The sequence below is a fragment of the Phyllostomus discolor genome, chromosome 6 (genome assembly GCF_004126475.2).
Source record: "Phyllostomus discolor isolate MPI-MPIP mPhyDis1 chromosome 6, mPhyDis1.pri.v3, whole genome shotgun sequence".
NCBI lineage: Eukaryota > Metazoa > Chordata > Mammalia > Chiroptera > Phyllostomidae > Phyllostomus > Phyllostomus discolor.
The window spans coordinates 43,041,683-43,069,001 of NC_040908.2; the positions used below are offsets into that span (position 1 = coordinate 43,041,683).

Genomic DNA, 27,319 nt, shown 5'->3' on the forward strand with positions numbered 1-27,319 from the left:
CCCTGGTGAGTTGTTTTATCACCTTCAAGTTTGCCATTTCCATGTGGGTTGAGTTCATGAATGTCTGTGAGATTATAGATTTTGAAGCTTCTTTCTAAACCTTGTGTTGTTCACTTGCTCCAAATGACAGTCCACTGGCTCCATCAGAATGATTTGGAAGCCTTGGTACAAATACACATTTCCAAGACCCATCCAACCTACTGAATCAGAAAGTCTGGGGTAGACTCACTATAATCCCTTTCATTCTTAACATTCCTGAACTGTTTCCCCTTTGCCTATCCCTTTGCAGTCTTACTCACTTCTGAGATTTGTAGTGCTTCTTTCTTATCTGCTTCTGAGATTCTGACCTGATAAAATTTCCTTCAAATGAGGAATAAATTCTACTATTCAGATTCCTAAAAAAGATCAAGTAATGGCATTAACATTCTATTTTGTTTGTAGTTGAAGGCTAAATTAGGTAAACTAAACAGTTTGTTAATAATACTCAAAAATTGAATTAAGTGAAACCTTAGCTCCACAATCTTGAATCAATTTGTAAAGGTTCAGATTACCTAGCCACTCTAAAATATCTTAATGCCAGAATATCTGTGCTGAATATTTCCCATTTGTTCTTCCAAATACATTCACCTCTCTTTTTCATCCTGCTCAGGGCTTCAGGAGTCTGACCTTTCTGGGTTATAGTAACTGCCTTCTGACAGCTGGGCTGGGCCCGTGGGAGGCACCCCAGGAGATCAGAGAAATCATCCAGGTCAAGATATTCATACCCTGTTCCCTTCCTCCCAGGTAACTGTGGGTTGACCGTGTCTCTCTTTCAAAAGCTGCATCTCCTCTGAGGGACCCCTTTCCTATAACTATTGCTCTGGGTTTTATTACCTGGGCCTTCTCTTTAACTCTTCAGGCCTAGAAATCACACCATTGTTGCCAGTCCTAGGCAAGGCACCATCCCGTTAGCTTCTCTTGACATTACCCTGCCTTTGGAAATATTCCTTTTATTAAATGCTCCTCCCTCACCATGTTTGAGATTAAGACCTTGACTGACAGAATATCCCACCCATTTCTTCATTTTCTTTCAACTTTCCAAGGGCACTTCTATAAGCCTTTAATTTAAAAAGAATTTATTTATTTTCAAAATTTTCAACTGCAGTTTACTTTCAGAATTATTTTGTATCAGTTTCAGGTGTACAGCAGAGTAGTTAGAGTAGTTAGACAATCATGTACCTTACAAAGTGGTCCCCTTGATGTTTCATGTATCCACCTGGCACCACACATTATTATAACACCATTGTTGACGATATTCTCTATGCTGTGCTTTACATCCCTGTGACTATTCCGTAACTTCAGATTTGTACTTCTTAATCTCTTTATCTTTTCCGCCCAGTTCCCCAGCGTCCCTACCCTCTGGCAACACCACTTAGGTCTCTGCGTCTCTGAATCTGTTTCAATTTTGTTTGTTTATTTTTTTCTCTAGATTCCACACTTAAGAGAAATCACATGGTATTTGTCTCTGACTGACTTATTTCATGAGCATAATATCCTTTAGTTCCATCTATGCTGTCACAAATGGTAAGATTTCATTCCTTTTTATGACTGAGGAATATTCCATTGTATATATGTACCACATCTTTTTTATTGATTCATGTATTTACATGTATTAGGGGGTGCTTCCGTGTCTTGGCTATTGTAAATAACGCTGTAATGAACATAGAGGTGCTTATGTTCTTTCGAATCAGTGTTTTGGATTTCTTCAGGTAAATACTCAGAAGTGGAATTGCTGCCATGAGGCAGTTTCATTTTTAATTCTTTGAGGACCTTATATACTGTTTTTTATAATTAACCCTTTAATTTTTAAAAGTGAACAAATGTGTCATCAACCAGGTTTCCTTTGTACTAATATCAACTGGACTTTTATATAGGAGAAGATGTAATTAGTAAAACGAACATATGGGAAATTATTCATTACCTAGCTCCATTTTTTTAATCAAAAGACAAATTAAGCAACAATAAACTTTTTTCTGTGAGTCAGTTTCCATTATGCTGGCAAAAATATAAAAAGTAATGAGATTACTAGTGCTGGTGAGGACACAGTGAGTCTGGCACACTCAGACTTTGCTAACAGGTACAACCCTTGGAAACTATGCTAATTGATACAACTCTTGGAAAGCCAATCAGCAATATATTTTTAAAATCATTCACTGTTCATAATACCTTTTGACTCAATAATTCTTCTGCTGATAGTTCATCCAAAAGAAAAAATTAATAAAAATTAAAGGTCTATATTTATGTTTAAGTTAATTGGATCATCATTTTATGGTTCTTTTTTCAAGACAACAGATTCTTTTATTTTCGACTGAAGAGCAACGCAGACACCTAATGAGGGTGTTATCCTCTAATCTGGCCTCCTTGCTGGGGAGTAGCACTACAAGCACTTACTTGTTCCGTGGCTGTAGTCACAGTAGATTCTCAGAGAAAAATATGATTCTCTGTAAAATATGTGTGTGAGGTTGACTAAGGAGAGGACAATTGGCATGGAAACAGTGCCAGAGCTTCCCTAACCACATTCAACATTAACACACATTTCCCTGCGGTTGAAACAACTGAATGAACAATTATAGAGTTAAACCTTTATCTGCCATTAATTTCTTTTCAATACCAAAATATTTTCAGATTCTTTGCAGGAAAGTGCCTGTGACTTTTCTTTAAGGAACAGAATGATGAGGACACACATTTAAGGCCATTTATTCATTGGCTTTGTCCCCCTCTTGACTATCTGACTCCCTTGAAAGGGAACGCTGTGTACATAATTGCTGGCACTGTTTTCCTTAGGAGTGCCAGGTCAAGGAAACTGTGAAAGCCAGTCATCCACACTGATGTTTCGGAAAAGGTACACCATGGACTCCCCATTGTACATTATCTGAATTGCCTCAGAAAGAATCAAACTGACATCACAGTCTTTATCTTGGGACATTGTAGCTTCTGCATCTCGTGAGGGACATTATTGGTCACCATCACCTTATCAATCAGGCGAGGGCCTCTGCAGACAGGACACCATGAGTGGCCATGACATAGATCTCATAAGTACCTCTCTCTTGCAGGATCTCTGCAGCTGCAACGAAACTTTCCACATCATCAATGTCATCCACCATGATTACTATGCTCCCACCAATGTGTCAGACTATAGTTGTTGGTGGCTTCTCTCTGGACATCATCAATGACAACTCCAGGCTGGGATGGACAGTAGCATTTCTAACCATTGGGGGAAAGTGATGCCCATCATCCATCTCTAGCACTGTACACTGGGCTTCTCCATGGGTTACAGCTAAACCCAGACAGAGTCTCTCAGAATATGACTGGCCCTTTTTGCAGCATTAGGAGACTTAGCTACAATGACCACATTTCTGTAATTTAAATTCCTTCCTGGATACACTGAAGCAGGAAAGGTGAGGCTATAAGGTTGTCCACAGAAAAGCTGAAAATGCCTTGAATTTCCTCTTGATGAAGATCCATAATGATAATGTGTTAAACCCACTTTCACCAGCATAGGTGCTAGGATCTTGCACACAATAGAAGCCATCTATCTCATCTTGCTTTGCTTGCAATGAATGAATCAATCATTCATTGGAATGAATGGTTCTAATAACATTTCTGGCACAGTCTTCAGTGTGTAAGCCATGATCAATAACTCTATCACAGCTGTATTCACATCTCTGGATATTGTCTGTATAATGAAAATATCTTGGCCATGAACAGACTTTTTTATCTCAATTCTTGTTTCTCCATTGGTCTCTTGATATAATGCAGACTTCCCAATTCAGCACCAAGATGCAGTTCTGGAGGTCAGATGTTCTAAAACTGAGGTGTATTCAGGACTGCATTCAGGAGGCTCTGGGGGAGAATCCATTTCCTTGCCTTTTCCAATTTCTAGAGGTCACTCACATTCTTTGGCTCATGGTCCCCTCTCCCCTTGTTCAAAACCAGCAGCATAGCATCTTCAAATCTCTGCTTTGCTCTGATCTTCACTTCTATTGTCGCATCTTTGCTAGGTCATCATTTTAAATGAAGCAAACAACCACATTGGAAACAACTTAAATTTCCACTGATTAAAAAATTGTTGAGTAAATAAAATGATAAATAAGCAAATTAAGCAATAATGAGAGGAAATTCTTAGGGCATAAAGTTAAGTTCAAAAGCATTCAAATTGTAGTGATACTAAATGGAGCAATTTAAATACAAAGAATTGATTTTTAAGATAATAAAAATATGGCTGATTATTTCTCTTTCTCACGTATTTTATCTATACAACTATTTTCAATAGAGTCAAAGGACACCTCACTAAGATAATAATAATATGTAACATAGCGTAACATATATACCATTATCTACCATTTTACACAGTATTACATTAGGCGCTTATCTATAGCATGGAAGCAATGGAATCCTCATTTTATACATGAGGAAACTGAGGCTCTGAGAGGTTAAGTATGCTTGCTCAAAAACACAATGTGAAGAAGTAGGGCTGGAAGTCAGGCCCAAAGCCTGAGGCACAGGCTTGTCTGCCTGCTAGAAGATCTGGCTGGGAGAAGAGGATCCTGACTGAACCAATGCACACTTCTGGATGCCTTCCTCCCTGACATTCGCAATACAGTTCATGGCTGTTCTGCTTCTCTGACCATTCCTATTGAATTCCAGGCCTGGAATATGGGGTTTCCCATAGTTTTAGTCCTGGCTTTCCTCTTCTTCATACTTCATTCCTTGGAACACCGGGCATCCCAAGTTGTAAGCACCGTTTCTCTGTGGTTCTAGACTCCTTCATTCTCTTGCATTGGAAGCCTGCATTTCCAACTGCCTGGTAACCCTTCACATATGTGGCATCCCAGTCAAAACATTCCCAAGGCCACCCAGGCTCCTATGTGATGCCTGGGCCTACAGCCAGGCTTGTGTGACACTCCCATGACTTTGTGACTGACTGGTATCTTCCATTTGGACTGTGTGGCCTGGTCAGAGATACCCCCCACCCCATACATCCCACTGTTGGGGCAACCAGGACTGTTCTCATCTTCCTGGAATGAAGGAAACTTCCTAATGTCCTGCCCACACCACTTCTCCAATAAAGACCTGTGCCCTCAGCAATAGCTCACCATGTGCTGTTGCTGAGATGTTTGTACAAAACAAAACAAAACAAAACAAAGTGTCCAAGGCCAGAACATCCTCTTCCCTCAAAATACTGACTCGTTCCCTAACTTTAACCTCCAATAGTTATACCTTCGTCCTAAATAGGCCAGGCTTAAAACCTCTTTGAATTCCTCCCTGTTCTATGCCAGCTTCACATTCAATCACTTGCCAAGGCATGTAGATTCTTGCCTCACTTTGTTTATTTCATCCTTCCCATTTTTTTATTCCCACTACCTATATCCAAGAACTAGTCTCACTAACTTTTAAGTGGACTATCATAATTCTCACAATTAATCTGGACTCATAAATTCCCAACACTAGTTTTTATATTACACACACACACACACACACACACACACACACTTCCAGGCCAAACCCACACCTATTGAATCTAGAAGTGCAATAAAGTCTAAAAAAGTTTTTTAATCCCAAGTGTTTCCGATATGTAGCCAAGTTGAGGAGCCCTGGCCTAATGATTCCTTCCCTCTAGTTTTTTTTCTTCAAGCACCCTCTTCCCCAAATCTTGGCCCAGGATATACATTGTTTTCAGAAATATTTCTACAGCATATGCTGATATTACTCTTTCTGAAGACCTGCAATGGCTCCCCACTGCCCCGGCAGCACCTTTCACAGTGTATGAGTCCTTGCTAACAGGTATTATGAGAGGGGGAGGTCAGCCTGAATTAAGTTTAATCATCTCCTTTAATGCGTAACTCAGCTTTTAATATGCAATTATAAGTGTGAGTTTTTGAGAGGGATATAGCATGTATAGTTTCCAAATTTATCTGACCATGAAACTCTCCTTTTGTGAAACATCTTATTGTTTCAAGGTTCTAATGAAGCCTTTGGGAATAGCCATCCTACAGGATAAATTCCAAACTCCTGAACCTGGCCTCAGGGTCCCCTGTAGTCAGCCCCTAGTCTATCTTTCCAGGCTCGTTCACACACAGGTGCCAACCACCCCACTCAGACAGAACTATTCACTGTGGAAAAGGCTTTATTAAGAAAGCCAAACAGGAGTCCACTACTCTGGATTCTTGTCCTCTCAATCCATAAGCCCATTTCTGTTTACCAACCTAAAATATATTTTCACATGATTTAAACTAGATCTTCGAGTGAAAGAAAAAATAAGCCTAGGTTTCCATTCTTTGCTAAAGAACAATGTCATTGATGCACACACACACAAGTTCACATGCACATTCACAAATGCACATATACTAAGGAAGTCTTGATTAGTTGGTGCTTCGAGGTATGAAGCTGACTTTTGTTCCTGGTGTTATTTGTTTACTAGTGAAATGTAGTGGATTGTTGGGAGAGTGGGGAACCTATAATATATATGACCAGGAGTACCCAGACAGAGTTCATCAAGTTAAATTCTCCCACTACATCTCTGCAGACAAATACCTTCTTGCTTTTTTTGATCACAGTGACCATTGAAAGAAACTCAAGGACTAAGAGAGAAATTTCAGAGACGTTTATTTTATTTTCTTGGTTAATCAATTCCTTGGGATGTTTGAAAATTGATTTTCCTCAAACCCTAAGTGCAGTTATTTCTTGGGGCAATTGAGCCACTTTAGTTTAGAACCGGGACTCCTTAGGTAAGCACCCCACTCTGAGGAAATTGGGCAACATGCATAAGTAATTCAGTTGCATGAAATAGAAACCTGACTCTAGTGGCTAAAAAAAATAGCTTATTTCCCTTGCTTGAAAATTGTGGAGGCAGCAACCCAGAGACAGCCATTCAAGGGTCCTCGATACTGTCAAGGACCAGATTCTTCTCAATTTTCTCCCCTGCCATCATTCGCATGCAGCTTCTGCCCTCTCTATGTCCATGTTTCACTAAGAAAGGAGGAAGACCAAAGATCAAAAGGCACAGGCCAGCTTTTTATGGGGTAAACAGTGGCTTTTCTGAAAGCCTCATCATCTAGGCTTCCATTTAAATTTCATTGATCAGAACTATGTTACATGATGACTTTCCTGAACAACAAGAAAGTCTGAGGGAATAGAGCTTTATAGCTGGCAAGTAGCCACTTACCCCAAAATAGGTTCTGTTTGTAAGAACGAAGGGAGGAGTGGATAATAGGTAATCAGCTGGAAGTGTCTGACATAATAGAAACACAATCTACCTGCCCTGGCAGGCAGAGAGCCCTGATAGTTTCTATATGGATGTCACCCCCAAATCAGGCATCTAAACAAATGTCTGTGCTGTTTACCTGCCTATATTGCAATATATATATGCAATATGCAATATATTATGCAATATATATCACATAACTTTGAGAGTTCCTTTTATATATACAGCACTTAACAAATTGCTTACCGAGGGATTGCCCAATATCCCTGAGATCTCCTAGTTACTAAGCATTTAAAGCCAACTTTCAGCATATGAGATATAGATAATGATGTGTTCTGAAAACTGCAGTTGTCATAAAAACTGGTCTTGGAGAACTGCTTTTGCCCATGGACAAAAACACTGAAAGACATTTCAGTGATGAGTAGTTTAGAGAATCCCATTAATTCATGCCTTTCCACACAGCCTGAAGAGGGAAGGATTGTCTTCCTCAGCTTGCTGTTGCTGAATCCACCACCGTTTTTTAGTTGAAGCTTTTCCAAAAGAGTGCAGTGAGAGTTTACTATGTATTTAATGACTTGGATTTTAAAACCTGCGCAGCTTCAGACTTGACCTTCCCAATGAGGCAGACAAAAGAAATGTTAACAACAATAACAAAAAAACAGTGAAAAAGAACGACTCATTCCTTCCATAAAGGTGCAAGAGAAATAATCATTAAAGATACAATCATTTTCCAAAAAACTTTATTGCTATTTCAGGCAAGGCTTTCCAGAGCTTTCCATGGTGTCGTGTGACAGCAACACCAAGAGAACTGAGCTGGCATCCTTCCCCCGTGACTCAGGCCGGGTAGCGCTTTTCAACAGCACTTGCTAATCTTGTTAAATTGTAAGTGCCTCTTGGTTTTATGAGCCAGGCTCACTTTCTCTTCCAGCCCTCACTGACCTTGCTGTCTTTGTGTGGCTTGAGTGTCATCTCATGGAAGAAGTGTACAGTTAACTCTAGCACAACACCAGGCTGATGAATACGTGTAGGGCCTGCATCACAGGAGAGAGGCACAGGGACAAGGGTCCACCCATATCAAGTGCCCTTTGAATTGATTTCAGATCTGTCTGTGACCAAACATCTTCTAGAGATTAGATTTTAGTGACTTGGATGATGCCTTTTTGAAAATGAGCTGGACCTAGGGGTTGGTTCGGCTATGTGGAGATATATCACACATGGGAATGGAAAAATGTATTTAGTTGGTCCAGCCACTCTGGACAGAAAGCTAGCAGTATATATAAAACTATTAGATGTGCATATCCTATAATCCAGAAATGTCACCTCTAAGTACTCAAGTGCTTTGATTTTTTCACAAGAACTTGCCTGATTTTTCTGTTACGCATAGCATTCTACGAAACAGTGCATTTTTGGATACCGAATCTTGGCAGAGAAAAATGTCCTAGAAGTCAAGGTGGCTTCCAAAGGCAGTGTCTAAGGATGGAATGTAGGCATCTCGAAGTCCTGAAACAACCCACCTTTTGAGAGCTTTGTGCAATAAGGCTCATTTTCACTGGGTCCCATGCACTACGACCAGCTGAAAAGTGACTGCAGAAAGGCAGGTCAGAATTGGCAACAGGTCGTTAGGGTGCCTGAAGGGTTCCAAGGTACCTCCGCTCCCTTCTAGCATTGCTCTGCCCCCTACTGCTAGACAGTGACCCTCCACGTTTATCCCTGCTTCTGCTTTCATAAGCCTGTCATGTTTCAGAAAAGAGTCTTCAGTAGAATCCTAGAGTTCATAAAAAATTTGTTGGTCTCCCACTGCAAATACAAATCATTTATTCTAGGAAACCATTTACTCCAGGAAAATGAGGATGTGTTTCTCTGAAACCATGCTAATTTTCAAGAGGATGGCATTAAAATATTCTACGTTCCAGATACATGAATACATTCTCTTCACATTCTTCCCATTTGGTTTAGTGTAATAAATCAGTTTGAGTATCTATTCTGAAATCTGCATCATGAGTTCTCTTGTAGTTGTAAATTAGATTCTAACATCTTCATATTTGCTTTGCTTTGTGAATTATGTAGAGTATTGTTATTCTGTGGGTTTACAGGGCAAGTTTCTAAGACAGCTTTATGTGGTATGAATATGGGCAAATTGTGTTGAAATACCCATAAGAGAATGTGACAGAGTTTGTGACAAAAGAAAGACTTGTTAACTTAAGGGTCAGTGACAATGACATAATCCGTTCAGTGGCAAGAATGACCTTTATTCAGATCCCAAGTAGAATCCTTTAATCCCTCTAGCTCACAGGACGCATTTCGTCTGCTGGGAAGTTTACATGTCCTGTTGCTGAATTTTATCCCTGCTTACTATTTTTGCAGACAGCGCTTCCTACCAAGGTTTTGTTTCAGCCTTTTGGACCATGTTTTCATATACAAATAAAGTAGTGCGGAATTAAAGCAGAATTTCTCAATTGGACTCAAAGAGGGGATTTCACCAAACTCCAGAAAAGGAATGTGAAATCAGTGAATCCCACTGGAGCTAAAGATCTTAAAGATAATGACTTCTCTTGCATGAGCTCTTCTAGACAAAAATAGAATTGCAAAATGGAAAAATGTGTATTCGGAATCATCCAAAATAACACTCGTCATCCTTGGCCCTGGCCGGGAGCCTCAGTTGGTTGGAGCATGGTCCCGCAAACCCGATCGGTCAGGGCGCACACCTAGGTTACAGATTCGAGCCCCAGTTGGGCGCGTAGGGAAGGCAAACTGCTCAATGTCTCTCTCTTACATCGATATTCCTCTCTTTCTCTTTCCCTTCCTCTCTCTAAAATCAATCAACATCCTCGTGTGAGGATTAAAAAAATTTTTTTTAAAAACTTGCTATCCTTGGATTTCCTCCTTACCCTAAGCCTGGTCTTTAGAAACAAGAAGTCTAATTTTAAAAAAATATATAGTTCCCAAAATGGCGATGAAAAAATGCTCTGCTCTCACTGGGTTTCCTCCTTCCTCCCCACCTCTGTCCAAGTCCACACGTTTCCCCTTGAGGAGAATCCCAGACCCCTACCGCTCACCTCCTTTGATGCCCTCCTGGTCCATCACAGTGTTGTACTCCCTTAGAGACCCTCTGAAGAGTGCCCAGGGCCCACCCTGCTCACACCTGCTGAACCCTCTTCTCCTTCCTTTACCCTTTTCCCAAGGTGCCACCTGCTTTGCCCTCGGGCCCTTTTATCTAGTATCTCACTCTTGTGACTTGCAGAGCACAGAACTGGTTGGCCTTTCCCTGCAATTTTATAGTCTTTCTTCCACCTACTCACTCCTTCCCTAAACTCCAAAGGGGACTTTCCTTCTTCCTATGCAGGAATTCAAGCCCAGTCATTGCCCCTAAGCATCTAGTCCTGATTCGTAAATTTTTACAAGCAGGGTTAATATTTGAAGGCAGTAGACAACCCCAAATTATCACCTTTTGATACTATTCTTAATAAATGCACCAATACAAAGTGAGACTTACACACACACTTGTACATACCACTTTCATAAGAACTAAATAAAAAACTAAAACACTAATGTGAAAGCACTTTACAATATCAAAGTGCAATGCCAGTATTGTTTTGTTATTATTATCAGGCTATCCCCAACTCTCCCTATGAAGTAATAGCTAACACAGCAAAGCTGACTAGCTAAGAGCTCTCATTCTGGAACCACACTGCCCAGGTCAAATCTCAGCTCTGCTACCTGACCTAGGACTGGCAAATTACCCAATTTCTCCATGCACAGTTTTCTTGTCTATTAAATGGGACCTGTGAAAGGACCAGCCTCATAAAGTTGTCATGAGAGTTAAATGAGTTAGTATTTGAGTAGACATGGAGATGTGCTGCCCAGCTGCAGGGAGGATGGTCAGCAGACAGACCACAGCTCTGGGCAACTCCAGTCCATGTCAGCTGCAGAGAGCTGCTCGGCCCGAGGAGGCCATGCCCTTCCTGGGGACACCTATGATTGGTGACTGAGCAAGGGGGACGTATAAAGGTGGGCCATTCCGGTCTGATGCAGACACCCTGTCAAGCAGCACTTATCTTGGGCTTCCTGCCAGGTTCGCAGAGAGGCTTTGTGGAGCCGGTATTGCAGATCAACTTTTTCCTGCTTTCTCTCCCTTCTCTTCAAAGGCATTGTTAGTCCCTAATAAACACCCCAAGCTCTGTCTCAACTACTGCTTCCAGGGGACTTAACCTGAGAAGGCATTGTCAGGTATTCAGAGAAGTACCTGGAGCATAATGAACACTATGTAAGTGCTTGTTAAGTAAGATTAAAGAAGTAATCTGGAAAGACAGCACCGTCATTGCTCATCCCTCTTAATGTTCAATATCAGGTTACTTCAAAGAGCCTCAGAGTCTACTAGTCAGGACGGGGAAACAATAATACCACTAATACAGCTATTGTATTGCTATACTTGTGCTTTGGGCTTTTCCCCCCACCTTTATCTCTTCTGTGCTTATCTTACCAATTCAGTTTTCACCACTTACAAGGGTATTTTCTAACATTTTAAATTTGGGTTCAAAAACTTTGACTGTTGTCTAATATGAACTCACACATAACCCCTACAGCATCTACAATCCAGACTTCTCAGTTGTCACACGGCAACCCAAGGAGGACTGACTGTTCTCAGGCTGAGTGAAGGAGGGACATGAGTGGACTCCTCAACAGCTCTTCCTCCACAGATTTGTGGCTGCGCACTGTTCATCAGTTCATTCATTTACTCACTCATTCATTCAATCAGCAAGTCTTCACTTCTCACAGCTGTGAAGAAGAAAGGCAAGCTCCTCCTCTCAAGGCCCTTATCCGCTGGTGTGGAAAGGCCACACCAGGTGATAAACAGGACAATTTAAAATGGGGTAAATACTGTGGAGAAGATGACTCCACAGTAAAGAGCCAAGGCTAGGGCCTACATTAATAAAGGCCTCTCACAGGAGGTGGCATTTGAGTTCAGAATTTCAGGATGAAAAACCAGAAAAGTGCCTGGGGAACCATGGTCCAGGCAGGAGGAACAGCAAATGAAATGAGTGTGCTTGGCTGTTGGAAGAACACCAGGGCGGCCAGTCTTGGCTGAAGAGTAGTCAGCCAGGGAGGGTGTGGCTCCCAGATGAAGTTGGAGAGATAGGGCCAGATCCTGGAGGACCTTAAAAGCCAGGAAAAGAAATTAGGGTTTCATCATAAATACAATGAGAACCACAAAATGGTTTTAACAAAGGTTGACATCACGCAATTTATGTTTTTTAAAGATCACACTGACTAAACACAAGCTCAGCATTGAAGAAGGGAACTGAATTACAATTTACTAAAAGATGTGGGCACTCACAGACCCCTGGGTGATATTCTATGTTAACACTGTGTAAAAGTTTCTAAGGGCTTTTGGGTCAACCTGTGGATGTTTTATGAGTGGCTGTCAGGGCACTGAGGATAAACAACATTGTACATCAATAAAACCATCACTAGACCTGAAAAACACTCTTCTTTGCTTGTACTCAGAAATTCTACCCATCCTTTCTTCTTAGTTGTAACTTCTCTAGAATAATTGTCAGCTATATCACTTTGGCTGGAAATGGGATGACACCCACTCTTTGATCTGTCCTGGCTATGCCATCAAACCTGTCAATGGTGACTAAAAAGAAAAGGGTGAATACCAGCCTCATTAAAGACAGGAACTCCTGCCAAAGTAGGTAAAAAGGACATGTTAGTTTTTAATTTTCTCTTTCGGGTTGAGAACTGATTCACCAAACATAAGTATGGAGGAGAGTCCAGAGCTAATGGAAGGGTAGGCAGAAGGCTGAAGAGACAGAAGGGAAGCGGGTCAGCCTGCCCAGGAGAAAAGCTGGGATCACTGGGGAAAATGAGTCATTTGGGATCATTAAGTGCCATGCAACTGGTGTACGGGCCAGGAATCCAGCTATGTGTGGGAAGATTCCAAATTGGTGTCAAAGACAGCAACTATTAGCAGAGAAAGGTTTAAAGGATAGATATTAAATCTCTGCCTCAGTCATCTCAAAAAAGAAAAAAAGACACGTTTCTTCTCTTCCCTTGAAGGAGCTTTCCCTGACATTAAATCAATGGAATTAAAAACAAGCACAGGCAGCTACTTCGCTTCCTCTCCCCAAGTTACCTTTGTTTATTCCTGGTAATTAAAATGAGGATTGCCTTTTCCCTCCCTCCCCACTCTTCCCTGCTCTCTCTCTCTCTCTCTCTCTCTCTCTCTCTCTCTCTCTCTCACACACACACACATACACACATGCACACGCACACACCAGGCAATCTGAAGAAGTCACACCCAGCCAAAACCTCCTGAATTTATAGAATGCCAACTAATCCATAGGTTTGGAAGCAGCACTGAACCAAGCAAGACCAAAGTTGTGAATGAGTGAAATGTAGTAACTTTAATCAATATAGACTGCTATTTGAACTTCTTCTGCAATTTAAAACATTTCTTTAACTCTTCATTTAATCTTTCTCTATGAGGTAATCACTTGAACAATTCAGGTCTAAAATCAACACATATCAGATAAACTAAATTTAGACAGAAAATGTGGTCTAATTGGAGGTGGACCACATTCCTCTGAATTCAGAACATTTCATTTCTATTTTCTGGGCTATGTTGCATGTTGGTGAGGGAGTTCCTGGACCCATCATTCTGAGTATTGTTAGATGGAAGAGATAGTATACAGGGAGGAATATATAATATGAGATATTCCTTCAAAACTCATGTCTAAGAGGAGGGCAAATACTTTAAGTTCAAGTGTGTGTATGGTTGTTGTTCTTGTTGTTGTTGTTTTAAAGAAAATAAAATAAAATAAATACAGTCTGTTTTCTCTATCACTTTGGTTCATCAAATCTGGATGCCAAGTTTAAATCCCAGGTCTCTCAGGCTAGCGATCTGTGCAGAAGCGGCGTGGTGTTCATCCCGACTTCGACTTCGTGTAGTTCTCCTTGTCACCCAAACGTGATTCCTCTACAAGTCAAATTAGCACCTGGCAGCATGCCTCCCGAGTTTTGCTCCGTGTTAGTCAGGATTTCCACATGACTCTTAGATCCGATCTTGGTCTCTTTCTACCCAGCAAGTTTCCCTAAAACTACAAAACCAAGAAACCCTTTATGCCACTTAACAACAAGAAAATAAAATCATGGAGGCAATAACAAGGAGAACTAAAAAGCAGCAAGTGAAAACAGAAAAGTCATGGATAATGAGAAAAATGAAATTGGGCCTGGGGCACCGCCATCCAGACCTGTCGAATTCCTTACTCGCAAAAGGCGGGTGGAAGAACAGACCCGCCTCTTGGGATCCCTGAAAGGTGAGGCTGGAGAGAAGGTGCAGAAGAAACACATCTTGGCTCTCAGTAGATGCACAAAGCCCTGCTGGAAAGAATTTAAAATATCTTTCATTCATGCCCCCATTTCCGAAAGCTGGAAGCAGTGTCCTTTCTGTTACCCTGAGCTGAGCAGAATGCTTCCTGCTTCCCCCGTCATCCAGGGTTCTCCTTACCTTTTACAGGAGTGAGCTTTCTCTGGAGGGGGTGCAGTCTGTCGATGTCTCAGACATGCTAATGGGCCCACAGTGACATCCCTGGGGCAGGAAGCAGCACATGCCTTTGAAGCCTTGAACTCCTCCCGGGAATAGGCTCATTATTCTTCAGCGTGGAGGTTTTCTGAAATCAATCCTTCCTGGGCTAAGTAATTAAAACACAAGCAGGAGGCTGATTCTAGTTTCCTCATAAATAAACCGAAAATAATGAAATGTTAGGAGCTGGCATTGACTGCCAAGTTTTATGGTTGTCCCCTAATTACTTTGCTACAACACAATTTGTGTGTGTGTCCAACATAATGATTTGATAACCATGACCATTGTTCCTAAAATAATTAAGAACTTTAATCATGAATTGAAAGATAGGAAAATAACTTGATAAATGTTTACCCTCCTACCTAACTAGGTAAACAAAAGAGTGCTGAGTTTGTATATTTTGTGGCCTCCATGAATATTTATCACGAGCAGAGACTGGCCTGACAGAAACAATTACGGAAAGTTGGAAGCCTGGCTGGCCTGGAAAACCATGCTATGCCCTGTTCCTCAAAGTGTACTACAGCCACCCTTCAGGCTCTGGGCTGGGGGGCGAGTCAAACCACAGGATAAAGAAGGTAAACATTTGGGATGCTTTAATATTACTGTATTTATGGGTGTGGAGAGAACATTATGTTCTTACCAAAAATAAACACGGCAATGTTGTGGAATGGAATGCAAAATTCACACAAATTTTTGAATATTACAAAGGCATTACATCCACAGGTCCTCCTTCACTTCAGGAATTCTTTGTGGAACGTTGTGAAGTGCTCGTGTTGCGCCAGGAAACAATGACTTGCAAATAAAAAGGAAGGGGTTTTCTGATGTGCAAATTTCTACTCTAGATTAGACTGAATAAATTTCATGTCATATGTATAAATATGAATAATGAGAATAGCTGGTTCTATGCCCTCCCCCGCCCCCGACATTTGTTAATTTCTGAGGACTTTCTTGGTTGTCACACTGAAAAGGGGGATACTACTGGCATCTAGTGCTCAACATCCCATAATATGCAGGACAGCCCCCACGATAAAGGATTTCCCAGACTATAATGTCAGCATTGCTGAGTTTGAGAACCTCAGCTCTAGCCCATGTGTATGGGCCAGAAACACAGATAGAAAGCAAGTGGTCTGAAGGTCAAAGCCAAGCCTAGCGAATAAGGTCCCAGTGGAAGCCTAAGAAGACAGTGACAGTACAAGGGAAGGAGGCCCAAGTCTACCTGGACCAGTCAGGAGACAAAAAGCAGCCTCTGGGAGCAGGGCTCAGCTGGTTGCCAGGTCAAGAGAAGAATAGGTTTAGAATTCAGACTATGAACAGAGCTGCAGTGTGGTCTTCGAAGACTTGCTTCTGTGGGTTTTCTGGAAGTTGCTGGTATGCATGTGGTCAGAGATATGCTGTCTCCTCCAGAAAGCTGACTTAGTCCTCCAAATGGGAGTGAATCCTTCTCTACCTACCAACCCCCAGCCCCAGTGCTAAGGCTATAGGTCTGAGGCCTTTATTATTTTACCCACCACTACTGCCTCGGTCACCAGAGTGAACTGTAAGCTTCTCGAGGACAAGACTTGTGCATTTTTAAGTATCTCTTTTTTGGTTCATGGTATCGTAGCCCACAGCAATGCTCATAGAATGGCTTCAGAATCAATGTCAGTGCTGTAGTCTCCTCCCCAAATAAGAAATTCTGTATGTGTACATTTGAATAAAACATTAAATAGGGAATAAAAAGGTAATGAACTACTCTTGCTATTTGGGAAAGTTGTTTGGCAAAGTCTATTTTGAAAAACCTGCTATGCTTCCTTTTTTATTGCTAGTCATCTGTTTGATGGCCTCCCCCCTTCTTTGGCCTTTTTAGCAGTTTCCAGTAGCAAGGCAGTGCATTGAAATTTTACTGTTGCATGTCATAAAAGGGTCACAATCTCAGTGATTGTTTTTAGACACAAAAGCCTGTAATTGAAGCACAAAGCAAAGTTTGTCTATCCATCACTGTACAACTAGGAATATGTTTTTAAGTTCCATAATTCATTAATTTGCTAATGACTTTTTCCCTGTAAAGGGTAGTTTGACTCTGCTTAGCTTTAATTTTAACAAAATATTCATTTAGGCTTTCTCCCTGCTCTCCATTTTCAAAATGAACCATTCCATAGATTGAGAAGAAATGGAGCATTTTTGGAATAAAAGACAATTTTCCATGTTAAAATATTCTGGGCAGGTTTAGTATTTTTTATTCTACTCCTTATATTCCCAAAATGTAAGAAACTCATTGAAGCAATCTAAATATCTTTAAATCCCTTTACAAAATAAATCAAAGGGTTATTCTTCACCCCACAAAACCATTTATCAAAAGATTGAATCCAAGATTATTTTCATTCAGCAGCATCTACTCTCAAGCCCATTTAAATGTAGATGCTACTTACACAGCTCTTCAGAAACTGGAAGGACTTCGTCAGAGCCAAGAAGGGATGATGAACGAGCCCAACCCCTTAGCTGTGTGGTGAGGACACTGAGGCTCAGAAGTCAACGTGAACTTTCAAAGCTACCTAATGACAATAGCTAAGACTTACCAAGGGCCCTCGGCCTCTCACATCTTCACCATGTCCACTGTGTCGAGGCTGCCATTATATCTCACTTGGACTGGGCTGGAGCCTCTAAGGCCTGATCCTGCCCTGTCTCCTACACACCACCCTGCCCACAAAGGCAGGCCAGTCCACACAGCAGCCAGAGGGACGCATGCATATATGACAGAAGACAAACTGTGGCACTCCTTTGCTGAGAAACCTCCAATGTCTGCCCAGCATTCCTGAGTAAAAGCCGGTCCTCACATGGTCTACACGGCCTATTCCATTTCTGATTACTTCCCAGCTGCACCCAACACTTTCTTCATACATTTCACCCCTAGGTCTTGGCCCTTGTAGTTCCCTCTGCCAGCAACTTCTTCCAGACTTCCAAATGACTCCCTCCCTCCCTTTAGGGATCTTCTCAAATGTCACTTTTCCATAGGTGGCCTTCCTGACCACCATATGTCCTGTTGTCTAACTCTCTCTCCCACCTTACTTGCTTTACTCTTTTATGTAAAACTTTTTACCAGTTGACATATTATATATTTATTTATTGGCTACCTTTTCCCACTCAAATGTAAGCTCAACCAAAAATGTCCCAGATGGAACCTGAGTGCCTGGCACATGGCAGGCACTTAATATTTTTGTAGTAAGTGCTTACTACGTGTCAGGCACTACTCCAAGGAAGGTAGTAGTGGAGTAGTGCCTGCCAACTTAATCTCCCCAATAAGTGAGATAAGCTCTGTCTTCACCACCTTCACTGTTGCTTCTGGTTCCAAGATGAAGAAACTGACTCACAGGGAAGTTTAGTAATTTGCCACAAAGCACCTAGCTAGTTAATAGCAGAGCTAGGATTTGAACCCATGACACACACTCTTTAACCATCATGATGTACTGTGTCACTCTTAGCTTAGCTAATGACAACTTCAATGACACTAGGCTCTCAGAACTTGATATACCCCGAAGTACACTTTTAAAATTTCAGTAGTTTTCTATAGCTGCCCAATACTTTTTAAGTAATCAATTAAGTGTGATTTTGAGCTAAGTTTGGTAAACAAGGGCAAAACTGTGAGCCACAACTGTGTAGCACTTCAGTGCCTAATTCAGAAAACACACAGATGACTGTGGCTCACAAGCGTGTGCAGGTAATTCTCCCTACTCTACTGAGATTACCACAATTAGCTCTGGTCCATAAAGGGAAAGCTAAGACACAAAAGCCGCAGTGATGTTCCAGGCCACACAGCCAGCAACAGTGGCTGGCAGGGCCCCTCTGGGATTGCAGTAGGTCACACGTGCTCTCTACTTATTAGTGTAAAACACCCTGATGATTCTACATAATGGAATGTTTAAGCCAAGATGTCACCATTATGTATGTTGATACAGTTTTATCTGAGAAGTTACATAATCATCTTAATGTGGACCCACCATAAAGGAATTTGTGCCTTGGAATAAAGAGGGGTGCATCTCCTGGAAATCACTCCACAAAGATTTTCAGTGACAAGTTTATTATCCTACACCGGGCAGGTCTCCTGTAAAAATCAGGGTCCAAACAGAGGCTCTTTGAGGACAGCCGCTGTGCCCAGTTAATTTTGGTAAGACTTAGCCAGATCCCTGCCTGAAAGAGCCTTCAGGGATCCCCAGGCTTGCCCATCCTTCCACAGGTGAGGGAGGTCTGCTCTGTATCTCATCTCCTGGGATATAAAAGTACCCACCGTGAATCCCCTCTGCCTCTGGCTGTTGGGACAAATATTTACTTATGCAAACCTACAGACCTTTCATTATCCTTCTACCCTAGAGAGCTGAAAGGCTCTTTCCTCCCACTTTTTTTTGGCGGGGGGGGGGGGGGGGGTTCTCTGAAAGAAACCTCGAGCTCTGGAATAACACCCACAACCTCCAGTCTTCAATAGACCTCGGCCTCCACTGCCCCACGTGCCCCAGGATACAGCTGGAGAAGGAAGGGGGTTGGCTGTAAGGGAGGGGCGGGGATGTCACAAGCACCTGTCACCTGGTATGCTCCCTCACTTCCCCATCCCCACCCCAGCCCCACCCACCCTCACTCCCAGGAGGGCTGACTTGGTCCTGGCACCCCCACGCACCCCTACCCGAACAGGCCCGTCCCTCCCGCCCCAGCCTCCTGCCAACGTCCAATGGCCGAGAGGCAGGGCAAGCTGAGCAAGACGCGGCAGCCCAGCCGGGTCCCCGCCCTGTTCCCGGTTCCCAAGCTGGGCCCCTGCGGCCTTTAAATGCCGCCCAGGGCCGGCGCGGTGCAGCCCTTGCCACCCTTCTTCTTCGGGCAGCGACAGCAGGACCCTGAGGCAGAAGGCAGCCCGACTCGTCAGCTGCGGTCAGGGCGGCTGCGGCCACCTCCGACCTCCCGGCCGGCGCCGCCTCCAACTCCCCTCCCCCACCTCTCTGGCTTGCCTACCGGGTCGGCGTGGGGCCCAGGCGCGCGCCAGCGCGCGTCCGTGTGTGTGCGCGCGCCCGAGTCATTCTCGGACCCGCGCCCCCGCCCGGCGCAGGACTACCCCGGGATCTGTCGGCTGGCAGAGTCTCTAGTCCCCCGACACCCGGCCTCCAGCCGTGCAGTCCGCCGCGCTCTGCAAGAAGATGGCGGGATCGGTGGCCGACAGTGATGCCGTAGTGGTGAGTGTGGCTGGGAGCACGCGAGGCGCCCCCTTCCTGAGGTCCCCTAAGCCGCGCCGCCTGCTCGAGCCGAGCTGTGGCGGAGAGAAACTGAGGCCCAGCCTGGCGCCCCCACCGTGGGAAGGCGCTCCGGTACCTGTTAGCAGGAGCCCTAGTGCGCAGCCGGCGTGAGAGCGGGAGGGGTGCCCCCGGCTGAGCCGGGGGCGCCGCTGGCGGCGAGGGTGTTTGGGGGCAGGACGGGGGTAACTAACAGCCTCCTTCGCGCCGTGCAGCCCCCAGCCAGGTGTGTGCACGTTGCACGTGTGTGGGTGCGCGTGCTTGAGTGTGTTGGGGCGCGCGCCTCGCGTCCACCCCCGACTGGGGATTCCCCCTTGGAAGTGGGTCCGCGCCTGCTGCTCCCCGGAGAAGTTGAGCGCGCCGCTCCGCTCCAGCCACGTCCCGGAGAACGGGCCTGTGAGACTGCGGGTGCGAATGCGTTTGCGGTTGGAGAGGGGCCTGCCCTTCTTCTGTGCTGGGCTCAGGCTTCCCGGTGTGCCTCGACCTTGATTTTGAGCTAGATCTGAAGGGTCTGGATATCTTCAGAGGCTTAGCTACCAGTTGGAAGGGACGGGTTTTGTTCCGGGGGTTTATGCGATTATTCAATGGACAGTGAGGCGGCAGCATCTGCAGACGCTGCCAGTATTCTGTAAGGGTTGTTGGATTCCGGCAGATCTGTGTAGGTTCTTCCTGGCACTCTCCCATACTCCGCACCCCCACTCCCCAAAACAGGAGCCTTTGGAAAGACAATATGTATGATTCTATTTTTAGAAACTAGATGGTGGACATTTAAACAACTCCTTGAGCTCTCCAGTTCAAGCCGACGTGTACTTCCCAAGACTGGTAAATGATTTTGTTCTGTGCTCTGTCTCTGCCTGCATCCTGTTCCTTTCTAATTGCATTTTCTAATGGGTCAGGACCTCAGGATCTGAGGGCTTGGTCCTTCTCTTACAGGCTGTAAAAGTCCTGTTTCCCTTTTCATCCTTTGCAGATAGTTCCGTTTTGTGGGCATATCAAAGGGGGCATGAGACCAGGCAAGAAGGTGTTAGTGATGGGCATCGTTGACCTCAACCCTGAGAGGTAAGGCAGAGCTATTAGGCAGTTACAAGGTCCTGCCCACTGCTATTTACTGCTCCTCCTCTTCCTCTCCCTGTGGCCAGTGTTGCTAGTTGGAAGTGCCAAGAAAGTACCATGTTCCCATGAAAAGAATGTGTATGAATCCCAGCCATCATTTCTCCAGACAGCTATTTATATCAGAGATTATAAATATAGGCCCACATCATTTTCCCTTTGACCCTTGGGGAGGCCAAAAGAATTTTTTTAAAATGGTTTTTAAACATGATGCTTGGAGTGAGAACTATCAATATAAATGAGAACCAAATTTATAAGATATTATTTCCCCTGGTCAATTTTTGGGGTGTTTTTGAGAATTCTGAAATGGATTAAGATACAGATGTGTGGGTAGTTTGGGGTATTTGAATTCCAAATGTTATCATTTTCAACACCACCAGAGCCTCCTTCATGTAACAAAATATTGTGACTGGTTTGATTGTAATCTTCTCCATAGCTAGTCGAACCTCCTGTGTAAAGAGTAGTGTCCAGTCAAAAGCTGACAAACCCCGAGAAGAGGGAGAAAATGTGGGACACTGGGTAATTGTTAAATGTTGTTATATTCAACCCTGAATAAATAAGATCTTTACTTACCAGCTTTGCCATCAGCTTGACCTGTGGTGACTCGGAAGATCCTCCAGCCGATGTGGCAATTGAACTCAAAGCTGTGTTCACAGACCGGCAGCTACTCAGAAATTCTTGTATAAATGGCGAAAGGGGTGAAGAACAGTCAGCAATCCCTTACTTTCCATTCATCCCCGACCAGCCATTCAGGGTGAGTACCTCGAGTGCTTCAGCTCCAACTACTGGCAGGGTGATGATGTTTTCCTCCTCTGACATGTGCCAAGAATACTTTAAGTAGCCAGAATTTTTGCATGTCCAGGAAATTTGTCACTCGGTGGAAAAAAGATCAAAAGACCTCTGTTGATATGAATTAATGTTTGCCATAGTAGCTCTTGCTCTGTTCAGCCAATACATTCAGTAAATAAATCCACATTTACATGTCCTGACTGTTAAGAATACCTTTCCATGTAACACTTACTATAGGACTAGGCATATAATACGTATCTGTCTCAAAATAGCAGATTGGTTAATAAATATTAATCTTCCCCATTTTTCCCCCTCAACCTTTAGGTAGCACTAAGCCTTATGAGTTGTGACTTTTTAAAGAATGTAGTGGTTATCATTTCATTTTCTCAAGCCCTGGCTCTGTCTTTGTTTCCCCCTCTGGGCTAAGTAGCCTCAGTCTGTTTCATTGTCACAGACTATGTGGCTGACACATTTCTCCTGTGGGCCTGGATGAGTATAAATTTGCTCCCCACTATCTCCCAGGCTAGAAGCATAGCCCAAACTTCCCATCCAGTTAAGCTGCATCAGCACCTTCCTCTATGAAGGACAACACCAAGTAAGAGATGCAAGTCAGTAATGTGTTAATAAAGGATTTACTGAAATGTCAGACCAAGTGATGAAGTTGTCCACATTACTCCTGGTTAACAAAAATCACAATAATAACAACTCAGTTAAAAGCTCTGTGTTGCATATACTCCTAATAAATCAGAACTACCTACTTGTTGCTATTCATCTAGAAATTTACAAGGGCCTTATGAAGAATTTTTTTTTCTTTCCATCTTACAGTCTGGGGGGAGGGGGAATAAGAATCCATGACCTTTCACATCAGTGATAGACTTGAGATTGTTGTCCTTCTAATCACAGTCTGGGAAAGGCACCCCTAGTCATTATCCCTTCCTCTAGGATGGTAATGGTCCCTTCAGCTCCTCTTGACTGTGACAGTTTCTTAATTATGAATCTTAATGCATAACTCATGAGCGTGAGTAGACAGAGCTGCTGACTGCCAAGAGGAATATAATGCTCCCCAACAACAAAACTGAAATGAAGTCAGCCCTTCTTGGTGATATAATTTTAGTAACAATATGAATTAAATGTGACTAATATCACATATGTAATCTCTCCTTGCATGGTGAATACCAATGCTTTTAATGAGTATACAGCACAGAACCAGTGATTAAACTCTATGGTGAATTACTTAATGAAAAGAGGAAGAAAGAGCTTTTACCATATGGAATCAGTATTTCTGTTTGGCTTAACAAAGCCTTGTTAATTATACATCCTTGCTCCAATGGTAATTACTGTGTAACCTGTCTGCTTTAGTGTTTACCAGGTTTGAGAGTCTACACTATTATTACATGCTACTAACAGGCACCAGTTCTGCATTGTGAGGGTCTCCTCTGAAGATGGGGTAGACTGTTCAGAGGGATGACAGTGGAGGCATTAAGTGCCATGTAAATAAAGCTGTGCTACCTTCACTTTTCTAGAGTGCAAAGAGAAGGGAGAAATGTTCAAGCATAAGCAATTTTTTAATTTTTAAAAAATACTGAATAGTGTAGAGCAATGGTTGACAAAGTGTTTTCCTCCTTCCGGCAAAAGCAGGAACTTGGTGGAAATGTCGATTTTTAGATCTTACCCTAGACCTACTAAATTGAAAAATTTAGGGGCGGAGGCCAACAATCTGTATTCTAACAAAGCCTCTGTATGATTCCACTGCACTGCACTGTGTGAGATGTTGCCTTTCTTCCTCTAAAACGAAGCACTGTTTGTTTGTTTTCCCCAGTGGGGCTCATTGAAATTGTGAACTGAGGTTATTATTTTATTTCTTCCAGGTGGAAATTCTCTGTGAGCACCCACGTTTCAGAGTGTTTGTGGATGGACATCAACTTTTTGATTTTTACCACCGCATTAACACGTTATCTGCAATTGACACCATAAAGATAAACGGGGACCTCCAGATCACTAAGCTCGGCTGATGTTTAAACCACCTCTATTTCATAAACAGGAACAGGTGCCACAACTCTCTGACTGTTGGTCTGGAAGAAGTGTCTTGGCAACATCTGGAGACTTAAAAAGGAAACAAAAACAAAAGGCAAGCTCTACTGTCTCTTCTTTGCAGTTTAAACCCAAAATGACTTCAGCCGAGGTTTGCCCTTAAGAAGCTGTTGGCACACAGACACCGAGCCCTTATTCCCAGAACAAAGTAATACATTTATGCGGATTTTATTCAGACTAAACTGAAGTGGATTTGTAATGATTTGTGATTTGGTAGCAAGTTATCTCTTCAAAGCAAGGTGATGCTTAGAAACAAAAGTGCTAAAGACAAAATAACAGCAAAAACGGCACGCCGAAGCCAACTCATTCTGCACTGAAGTGGAATTGCGTCGCACAACCAACATCTTAGTCAGGGTATTTACATGGAATGTAGGCTGTTCGAGGTTTGTTTGGTTGTCTGTTTTGTTTTTGTTTTTTTGCATAGCATTATGTTAATTCAGATTTTTAAAGCTTTCTCATATTTATTTATACTCAACATATGTATTAGAGAATGATTAATATCTCAAGAAGAACAAGTTAAGAACTTTTGAATGTACAAATATCTTAGGTCCCAGGGGGAAAACTACATATCACAGTCATGAAACAGGTGGATTTCTGCCTTAAAGAATTGGCTCATATCCTCCAGACCCCTACACTTAGGATCTCTTGATATAAATTGCTGTAAGTGCTTTTGGGAAGACTTTCCAAAATTTTGGTAAAACTGCTTTTTGAGTTATTGATAATTAATGTAAAATTATATTTACACTGCTTTTTCTCCTTACTGTGAATTAGCACAGTATTGGCTTTTTAAAAATACTCTAGCTACTTTTCCCTAGATTTACATAATGTCTCCTTAAGTTGCTGTTAAACTAATTGACAACATATGAGAAGTGATTGCGTAGACAATTTTTAAGTAACTATTATATAAACTTTTAAGAGGATAATATGAAAATGATACTGGAATGCAGTGTAAAGCGGAAGCAAATGACCCCAAATAACTTACTTGCAAATAATTTATATCAACTTACGCTGTTAGCTCCTCATATCACTTTTATTATGTGACCCTCACCAGTATCCCTAAGCAATGCCTTTGCAGCTTCAGAGTAGAAGATGCTTCCTATTTTGTTGGTTGGCTCTGCTGAGATACTAGGATAAGACAGGCCCCAGATTAGGAAGTGAACCGATTAGTTTATCTGAAAGGTGTTAACCCCCAGAACTCCAGGTCTTTGAGTCCAGCGAACAGTGTGAATGCTCCCAGTTAAGCTGTAGGAGATTCCTGCACCTGTGAAACTGGTCAGACAGCAGTGCCCCTCCAGTGGGAGCCTGCAGTGCTGTCTGTGTCATCAAGAGTCAAGGGATGGTGGTGGTCCCGGGTGCTAAACTCCAACCGCATTGGCCCTGGAGGGAAGGCCCCTTGGCATTGTTTTGGTCAGGTAGTGGGGGGAAGGGGAGAAAAGGGTGCTGGGGCGGGGGTGTATTTATATATAATTTAGGTTTTGTTTGTACAGCATACCGAGTCATATTATGACATGTCCTTGCCCAGCTTTGCTTTTGAGTTTTTTTACACAACATGCAGAGGCACTGAAATGGCCATGTCATTTCACGTGTTGAGAATGTAGACAGTGTTTCAGTACCAAAGTCTAAGAAAAAGAAAACTAAAATTTCAAATTTTTTATAGGTGATATATTTGGATTCTTCTAACCTTTGAAACTGTCTAGCACAGTTCCATTGTGTTATATAAGAAGATACTTTACCCAAACAAGACTGGCTGAGCATTGAAAAGCTTTATGGACCAGCTGACTTAATCAGCCATATTCAGCCAAGAGGGCTGTTCTGTGGCTCCAGGTATTTTCAAGCCTGTGGTTAACTTCTCATGGCTCACAAAGCCAGTAGATTTTGGAGTGTTTGTAGAGAAACTTGGAGGGTATCCTGAAATGTATCTGTAGGGGTTTTGATTCTACTTATGGTGGAAGACCCCCATAGGAGGTTTCCCTTGAGTGGCCATCCATTCCCACCCACTGCATAATTCAGCAGAAACTAGAGGAGTTGGAAGTGTAACTGATTGGAATTGACACTCTGTACTCTCCACCTATCAGCTAACCGGTTAGCAGCCAAGCCCTTAGGCAGCTTAGTGTAAAGACGGGCTGTTAACCCTTCATTTCTCTATGAGGTCTTGGTTAAGCCTCTTGGAATTAATCTAAATGATGTGATAGTTTGATTCAGATATAGGTAAATTAACAGGGGCCTAACCCAGCAGTACTGATCATTAGCTATAAACTAGAGACAATGTTCAAATGATGTTCACACCTTCTCATTGGCATGTGAGGTCCACAGTGGGAATTCAGGATAGAAAGTGCAATTTAAAGCTTCACAGGAAAGCATCTGGGTGTGTAAGGAGTTATTTCTGACCAGAGCCTTCTTTTGCAATGTGACCAAAACCAAGCAGTGTTATAATAGTCAGGCTCTGGGGGAATAAAAGGCAGGCTTTAGACAATCTATCCATTTCTGCATCAAAATTGGAGTGAATGTTTATATCTGCATAAAAGTCAATAGAAGTGACTTCTACTTCTGGGCTATCCCAGAATTGTCTTAAAGTTCTTTATTATTATTTTTTAAATTTGAAACCCCATTTCAAATCTTGCCACCTTCAGTTCAAAACCCTCTAACAGATCACTCATAGAATTGATGGTGATTTGTTAAAATGGCAAATCTTTTCATTTGTATTAAAAAGAAAATATCCAAAAAGAGGGAGGGAGCCCCACTGCCTTGAGAGAAACAGCCTTGGCATTTTCCGGCATTAATGTAGAGATGATGTTCCTCTGACGGATATTTTCAAAGAAACACTTTCTTATTTACTGTGTGGTGTAAAATGTGCATAATATGTTCTTACATTATTATGTCACTGCTGAAAGTTATTTGCACTATAATAAAGACATTTTCTACAAAATGGTTTCCAGTTGATAACATGCTAAATTTGGCACCGTTGTGACATACTTCCCATAAACCATACATAGCAGTGTTTCCTACTGTCACACTCACCTTCCAACACCACGTGTTCCCGTGTCCCACATTGATAAACTGGTTGAAGGAAAGGAGATTGTGTCAGGGCCGTGAGAGACCTCATGAGTTTATGTTGTGTGTGCAGTGGATTCTTTTACTTTCTTTAAATTTTTTTCCTGTTGCTGTTTATCTTCCTTAGGCCCCCCTTCCCCTGCTACAACCACCAAACTGTTGTTCATGTCCATGAGTCCTTCTTTTCTCTTGCTTCCTCCA

General features: G+C 42.6%; 1 protein-coding gene and 1 pseudogene across 1 annotated transcript; one reads left to right on the forward strand and one right to left on the reverse strand.

Moving 5' to 3' along the window:
• Nucleotides 1-1,808: 1,808 nt before the first annotated feature.
• On the reverse strand, nucleotides 1,809-3,808 carry LOC114498691 (annotated as a pseudogene).
• A 15,629-nt stretch (nucleotides 3,809-19,437) lies between these two features.
• On the forward strand, nucleotides 19,438-26,993 carry LGALSL (galectin like). The gene is made up of 5 exons (XM_028515578.2): nucleotides 19,438-20,020; nucleotides 20,828-20,899; nucleotides 21,048-21,136; nucleotides 21,764-21,941; nucleotides 23,845-26,993. Exons 1-5 carry the CDS (start codon nucleotides 19,985-19,987, stop codon nucleotides 23,986-23,988), a joined length of 519 nt encoding a protein of 172 aa, XP_028371379.1. The 5' UTR covers nucleotides 19,438-19,984; the 3' UTR covers nucleotides 23,989-26,993.
• The last annotated feature ends 326 nt before the right edge of the window (nucleotides 26,994-27,319 follow it).